At 35.6% G+C, this 7927-nt stretch overlaps 1 protein-coding gene across 1 annotated transcript; it reads right to left on the bottom strand.

Annotated features, from left to right (window-relative positions):
• Window positions 1-1778: 1778 nt before the first annotated feature.
• Window positions 1779-4570, bottom strand: LOC140764048 (uncharacterized protein At4g22758). The gene is made up of 3 exons (XM_073102499.1): window positions 4108-4570; window positions 3826-4024; window positions 1779-2309 (listed from the first exon to the last, which is right to left on the bottom strand). Exons 1-3 carry the CDS (start codon window positions 4405-4407, stop codon window positions 2062-2064), a joined length of 747 nt encoding a protein of 248 aa, XP_072958600.1. The 5' UTR covers window positions 4408-4570; the 3' UTR covers window positions 1779-2061.
• Between the last annotated feature and the right edge of the window lie 3357 nt (window positions 4571-7927).

Here is a 7927-nt window from a genome sequence, read left to right as displayed (position 1 = left end):
TAGTATATGGCCCCCAGCCTATGGAAGATCTGGCGAAGATTAGTTTATAGTTTCTTCTTATTTATTTTATTTATGAAAATTAAGCTAGATGGTTTGTAACCCCTGTGTGGGTAATTGTATTTTTTATGGTTTTATATTTTAGAGCTTATTGTGGTTTATGGTGTTATGAGCTTACTACCGTTTTATATTATTTATAAAAATATGGGTTTTTCTCCTGTTTATTGTGTTGAAACATTAACTAATATATCACGTAGAAATTACGTGGGTTTCACCCTCATGAGGGGCACGTGTATTTAGTAATGGAGTGTTACAAATATAATTGTGAAAATATAAATAACCATTATATACTACTATATAGGTAATAGGTAACTAATATAGTATTAAGTAATACATAGTAATAAATATAAGTCAACAATACAATACATAGTAATAAGTATGATGTTGTGATCTTGATTTCAATAGGGAATATTTTGGTATGAAGGAGAAGAGGTAGAAGAGGGGCCTTTCCTAAGGGTCTAGGAGGATAAGCCAATCAAGGAGATTAGATGCGGCGTAGCCGTAGTAGAAGAGAACGAGAGAGAAGGAAAGGAGAAGATTTGGGGGAAGAAACTCAATTCATTCAATAATCATCACAAGGTTGTCTTCCACATATTAAGAGACTAATCTAACAAGTAAAACAGTGAAAAGAAAGCCCTAGAAATAGTGTAGATTCGTCGATTGCATTCATACGTGGACGAGCATGCTTAAATGCGCTAAATACGTTCTCTGTATTTATGAACGTATATAAGTGTTCGATCGGGGCATTCAAATGCAACATCGAACGCGTTAAACATGTTCTTTGTACTTCCGATCAAAGGCATTTTAACGTGACTTCCTTGTGTTCAAACATGACCATTAAAAAATTTTTATTCCAAAAAAATAAAATAAAAGAAACTCAACTTGAGATAACTAGGTCCGGTCCTAGTCATATCAAATAAGAAAGCAATGCAATACATAGTACTAATGATAAGTTAAATATACAACATATTAAATTTGAACTACATAGAAATAAGTCCTCAGTGTATAATTGTAAATTCACACTGCATAGTAATAAGTCCGCATTGAATTAAACCGCATTGAATACTATTAAAGGATACAAATAAATTTCATAACATTAATGATCTCACGCATGAAGGATGTAGGTAAAAAATTATAGCACGACGAACAAAGTGAGCTCATATCAGAAAAGAATATTACTTATACTTGTGGGAGATAGCGGCACCAAATCTAGTGCTGGAATAATCTTGCTGGAGACAACAAAGGGCGAGTGGGTCAACAAAAAGAACTTGGTGGTCAATGAGACATGTCATCTCGAGGGCAAATATATTAATTTTATTCTTATTAATTTGAAATAATCTGGAGGTATAAAATAAGAGGAAAGAAAAATTAGGTATAAGTAAACTAGCATTGATGGAAGCTGTTGTTTAATTATTATACTAATATAAGGAGATAGTGTAAAAGAATACCAAGACTGAAACATTCATTGCTTTTGGCATTGCCCTTAATCCTCATCTCAAAATAGAACAGAAGTTCTCTTCATAATAATATTCAAAAGTATAGCATGGAAACAATGAGAAATCACGATGAAACATTTGCTTACGAGATTCAAATCTAATAATGAAGAGCATTCACAATATATTAGCTCATGTCTTTCAGAGATACACCGTATATAAGTGTATGCAGACACTTTACACATAAATATACATGTACATACATCTACATATATAAGAAATGTATAATAAAAAGGAATCAACTGTATATACTATACAACAGCATGTTGAAGTATCATATTGTTCACCATTCACATATATGATCAGCCACAAAAATCAGCCAATCATGGAATTGCCAGATTCCTGTTACTATTTTGAACAGTTAAATCATGGCAAATACTGTAAGGTAACCCTAATCTATCGTATACAACTTTGAACTAAGGTTATGTTTGGCATATCTATCGACACATTTTCAATATGAACACACTCCGTGCAGGATTTGTCGGCACAGGTCGGCAAATCACTGTGCTCATCACACACAGCCAATACAAGTCACAACACTCCAAAGTTTCCTAGTTCGTCTCCCAATCTTGTTTAACCTTTTCGCAATAAAGGAGAGGAAGAAGTGGATTGGGCTGACTGCTAGAGATCTGCCATTAAAGAGCATCATTTCACTTTCACTTGCTTCTCTTTCAAACATGAAGCTATTGGTTCCGTTATTCTTCCGAAGAAAGAAGCTCCTGCCCCCGACTTCTCCAATTTTGTCACTTTTATTTAAACCTGCCAGGAAAGTCCAACTTTAAGTTGAAGAATTTTGTCTGCCCAAATAAAATGCGGCAAATAAATAGTAGATCAACTTTGCTTATTAAAATAACATGTTCTATGTTACATAGATATATGGGTACAATATGGACCTTCTTCTGTAACTGTATAAGCATAATATCTGACGCTGAAAGTTGGACTCTAATCTCTATGAAAATTGTAGAATTTGATTTCACTATGTTGATCAACTTTGCTTATTGAAATAAAGGTTCTATATTAAACAGAAACATTGTAGGGTATAATTACCCAAAAATCTGCAAGGTCTGGGATATCACTTTCAATAGGCAGTTCAATTAATACGGTTGGTCAGGAGAGGCACTAGTGTAAATGTGAAAGGAGTTCATCAAAATAAATACATATAGTAGATGGAAGATCCAAAAGAGCAAACACACAGGAATACCAAAGTTAACCTTCTATGGGCTGGAAAATGAACTCTACACAGCACAAAAATTACTAAATTCTGGAAATTAACTCTAAAATTAACAAAATTAAGGAGTTAGTGGTGCTTCCACTGTTAAAAATCACTTTGATGACTGGTGAATGTATACAACTACGGACCTGAGGATATAGTTCCATCACAAGATTAATTCTGCACTGTCATAAGAATTACCAAGTTGTGAAGTTTAAATCCTCTGTGTTTGCCCCTGGCTGTTGGTGCATGCAAACTCACATGCTTACTGCTACGTGGGTATTAGACTGGCCAATAATGAGTAAGAATCGTGACACTACACATAAATTTAGCTATGCCGCTTCCCCTCAGCATATGGTTGCATAAAGAGTATTCATAAACAGTCCTCTCCATTTCACGCCAGAAAATGTCTAATTTTGAATATCACTACTTCTGTACAGGACTATCAGGAAATGATATAGTGGTGTAACATATGCACTACAATTCTTCAATGATTCTTCCTACTGGACTTCATCACCTGCATGTAGTGAAGCACACTACTCAATCTTCTTTTATAGGCCTTTCCAATTAAGGCACCAATGATCCTTGACGTTACTACAATCCATAACTTATAGAAGGATTTCTACATCTTTCTCTAACACCAACACAATATGAATAATTCATGAGATCTGTGAATGTGTTGGACTAGGATTTTCATCCATAATGAAGACAAACAATGATATAGTAAAGAAATGAGTTCCAGAAAAGCATCACACTAATGTGTATTATTGAGGATTTGATACTCAGAGGAAAAAATTTAGCCTAAATTAGCCAAATGTTCTTATCTATAAGGATTATATTACTTGGACAATTATAATTGGGGAAATGGGAGCTGTGACAACAATAAACACCACTTAATGAGGATTGCTGGGTAGAAAGAAGAAATCCCCCATTTCATTATTATTTTCCATCCTATATTTAGAAGTTCCGCTTTCTCCCCAGGAATTCCAGATTTGCATTAAACAAATAAATGATGAACAAGATTCAAATAATTAGGTAAAGAAGAAAAAAGAGTAGAGGGCTTACTTTGGAGGGAGAAATAGGAGTGGTGAAGCTGGAATGCCTTGGCAGCCGCGGGATCCAATCTCGGGCTCCGCCCTTCCCTCCCATACCTCTCGACCACCGCCGCGATCGCCTCCTCCACGCTGCCCGCTAGCCGCACCATCGCCCGCACTGGCCCCGGGCTCCCCTCCACCGTCACGCTCACCACCACCTTCGCCTCCTCCTGCATGCCCCAACCCCACCTCCCAATTCAATTCAAACCCACTCCAGGGTCTACAAATTTCAAACACACGATTCGAAACTTACTCTAAAAGGATCAGGAGAGGAAGGGGAGGAGAACGGGGAAAGAACATCGGTGAAGGTGTGGAAACGGGGGAGGGGCTCCGGTTGATCGATCGGGGGGGTCTCCGACGGCCCTCCACGGCGATCGGGGGATGGGACGGTCCAGAGAATGGGCTCGGAGGCGGAGCGGTGAAGAAGTTTCTTTGGATTCCGAGGCTTGGGCTGACGCTGGGAGAGAAGGATTGGGGTGCACCGCCGGCGAATCCTGCCGGCGGCAGCTGAAGAGAGCGGGGAGCGCCGGTGCTTAGGGTTTGCTTCGTGCATAGATTAGAATCTAAGAGAGTGACTGAGGTAGAGGGAGAGAGAAGAGTAGCGGGGAAGATGAGAAGAAGAAGAGGAAAGGGTGTACAAAGAGAGTTCAGAGTAGGAGGGAAGGAGGAAGGAAGGGGAGGTGGGAACGAAAGGTAGTTAGTAGGTTGCTTCGAGACTTGGCGTTGCCAAACGGTTGCATTGTGGCCTTTTCTCTTTTGTCTTCACCTTCACTGGATCTCTGGAGGAGCCTCTGCATGTTTAGTTGCAGAAAATTATTACATCGACAAACTTGGCAGATTTTGATTGGGAGTATTCGTTTAATAAACGGATGTATCATAACTTTTCCTGCTGTATGTGATTCCGACAATCTTCTCCCGTTTGGCTTAGCTTTCTTTTTTTGGTCGTTTGCGTATTTATCACTAAAACTTTTTAAAATATCATAATTGTCTAATAATAATAGCTATTATTATTAATTTTAATAAAATATTGTTAACAGATTAAAATTAATAGAAGCATATAAATTATTAAAATGCTAATTTTGAAGTTTAGAGTGTAACATATTTTATCAATAATTAAAATATTTTTCGCTCTATTGTGATATTTGATAAAATATTGAATAGCTTTAAATTATTTTATTTTTTAATTTAAAATTTAGTTTTAATCATTATTAATTAAATTTAACTATGAAATGTAATTCCTAAAAGAGCACCATGATTCTATAAGACAATTATAATTTTTTTTTTAAATATAGTAATTTAAAATTTTTCAGTAATAATTATTTTAAAAACCATTTTCTTTTTCCTTTTTTTCTTCTAAAAGTATTGTTAAGCTCGTGGGGGGTGGGGGCGGGGGTGGGGGCGCCGTGGGGCGGTGGGTGGTGGTAAATGCCCTTTATCGCGCTGTAGAATAACAAGGATGCCACTTTGGTTTCATTTAGTCAAAGGCAAAATAGTCGGTGCGATAGAATAACAAGGATGCCACTTTGGTTTCATATAGTCAAAAGTTATTGGTTTACAGGGAATATTTAGAAAGGTGGGTCCCAAGTCCGAACTCCTAAGTCGGCCATAGACGTTGGAACCAAGGCGAGTTTTTTTATTCGAAGGCCCGGGTCAAGCCGAAAATTCTCCGACTATGACCCAGCCCACCATTTGGGCTCAACCCCTCCATGCTCAATCCCATAGCTCCAATCATCCTTCACTCTCTTGTAAGTTGTAAGTAAAGGTCATGTGGGCCGGGCTTAAATATTTGTGCACGGTCTGATCCACTAATAACTTAAACCGGCCGGACTAGAATATTTTAACCTATTATTACCCATTAGCCCATTAAATATTGAGCTTGGGTTAGCTATAATGGGTCTAACATAATGAGTTAAATATAAAAATTTTATATCTTATTGGGTCAAGTTTAATGGGCTTATAAGAAGATATTTTAGTTATCTTCCATCGGAATATATATATATATATATATATACTAAAAAAATTATAAGAATATGTATGTAATATGGGTCGAGCCATAGATGAGAGTAGTGGGTCGGACTTTCCGATTACACAAGCGGGCAAAGGATTAGCTGGTTTAGCCCATGTCACCCACTATCATCTCGGGCTCGGGCCGAGATTAGCACGATTAAAACTAGGTGGGTCAGACCTAATGATCATTTCTAGTTGCAAATCTTCTTTAGCGTCGAAAAGTGACCATTTTTTATCAAATACATTTTCGAAGAATTTTAGATTTAAATTTATAAGATTTGTCTTTTACATCTTAATTCATTCAAGTTCAATTCATTTATAATAAATACACCAAGGTAGGGGTGGAAAACAAGTTAGACATATTTTTTGAATGAATTATAACTTTTTATTTACTTATTTAAATAGTGAATATTAATATTATTACTAATAATATTTTCTATATTATTTGTAGATTAATTTTGCTTAATTTATACATAATTAACATGTAATTTTTTTAAACTCTTAACATTTTGTGCCAACTATCTCAAATAAAAAAAATGTTATAGTTCATTTAAAATACGATCCACATCCATTATAAAGGCCAAGAACTAAAAATCCATCCATACTCTTAATATTTTTTATTAAGAGTAATTGCACATTTATACATAATACAAGGCTAAGAACCGAAAACCCAAGAATATAATATACAAATAGGATACTTTAAATATAATCTAATCAATTATGAACTTGTTAAATAATGACAAATCAATCAAAGAATATATTAGACTTGCTAAAATGACAAGTCAATATCTTCAAATCAAAGTCATACATCACTAACAAACTTGACTCCCACCAGGCAAAATCGACACGACTTGATCTGACCCGGTTGCAACCCGTAGCCTCTCCTTAATGGAATCAATGTCTAAGCTTAAATCATATTCTTACCATTTTTCTTAGTTGAATTGAAGCATCTTCTTTGTATTGAAGATGAACACACATATGGTAGCTTTGTCATCGTCTGCCTACCGTATATACTTAGGCAGCACCTTGATCGCCTGCATTCGGAGGCCATCATCTAGGGTTTCTGAAACACTGTTTCTATATGTATGTCATATTTTTTTTGAAAGAAAATTTTCTCTATGTATAAAGTTATCTACAGATTCAGGTATTGCTGCTCCACCTGTCGTGATATAATGTTGATTGGAAGAAACCTTTCTTTCAAATTATCTTTATCATTGAGTAGTCATCTGTCCTACACTATTCACCAAATGCTTTTGCTCCTTGAACCAACCAAGAAGGAGATGATGAGTAATAAGTTCGCCTTTCCCTTTTCTACTGACATGTAAAATAATGAAGGTGTTCTTTGTTAACTATATGCATGGTTTCTATTCATATGACTTGTATCAATTATAAGAGGCCAAAGTTATATCTTTCAGTAGCTGGAATCATGTCTAAAGTAGTGTGGAGGTAGCTGTCCAATAATGGGCAGAGGCATATCTACATAAGCATTTGTGCAAATCAGTCCCATAAAGCTAGTAAAGAACTGAAGGAAAAGATGAGGTTCTGATTGACAAACCAAGGGGGGTAAGGTAAAACTAACATGGTTTAATATCACAAGTAAGAGTACATGATATATACATTCGGATGAGATGCATTTCATTTTCAGACAAATAATACTAATAACAACTGAGAAGGTAAAAGAAACAATAAGAAATTTTTTATATATATATATGTAGGAAAATTGGCTAAATTATGCTTAGACTCGCTGAACGATGATATGATATCACTTATATTCTCTTAAAGGAAAACGTTAAAGACCCTTAAACTATTGAAATGTTTCAAAATGATATTTTTGTTAGCCTACCATTTATTTTTGTCATTCGGAATTGATTTGTGAATAGCATTTGGCTGATTTTTGCTCCTGTGTATCGAAATTATCCTCATTTTCCTCTCCAAACTAATATTAATACATTTTTTCCCCTTTTAATCTATGTTAATCCTTTCCCATCTTTTTCCAACATCTTTCTCTCCTAACAGGACTTCCCATCATTTTTATTTCTCTCGTTCATTTCAAACTTTCAATCTCT

This window comes from Typha angustifolia, chromosome 7 (assembly GCF_048772165.1).
Source record: "Typha angustifolia cultivar Huaian chromosome 7, ASM4877216v1, whole genome shotgun sequence".
Lineage (NCBI taxonomy): Eukaryota > Viridiplantae > Streptophyta > Magnoliopsida > Poales > Typhaceae > Typha > Typha angustifolia.
This window is presented reverse-complemented; position numbering and strand designations above follow the sequence as displayed.

What these genes read in the sequence shown, in the direction of transcription:
- LOC140764048 (XM_073102499.1), bottom strand. Translation starts at nt 4,407, where the DNA reads ATGCACGAAGCAAACCCTAAGCACCGGCGCTCCCCGCTCTCTTCAGCT. An exon ending in CCTCTCCTGATCCTTTTAGA is followed by an intron (nt 4,025 to 4,107) that starts GTAAGTTTCGAA and finishes TGGGGCATGCAG; the next exon opens with GAGGAGGCGAAGGTGGTGGT. An exon ending in CTCCTATTTCTCCCTCCAAA is followed by an intron (nt 2,310 to 3,825) that starts GTAAGCCCTCTA and finishes CTTTCCTGGCAG; the next exon opens with GTTTAAATAAAAGTGACAAA.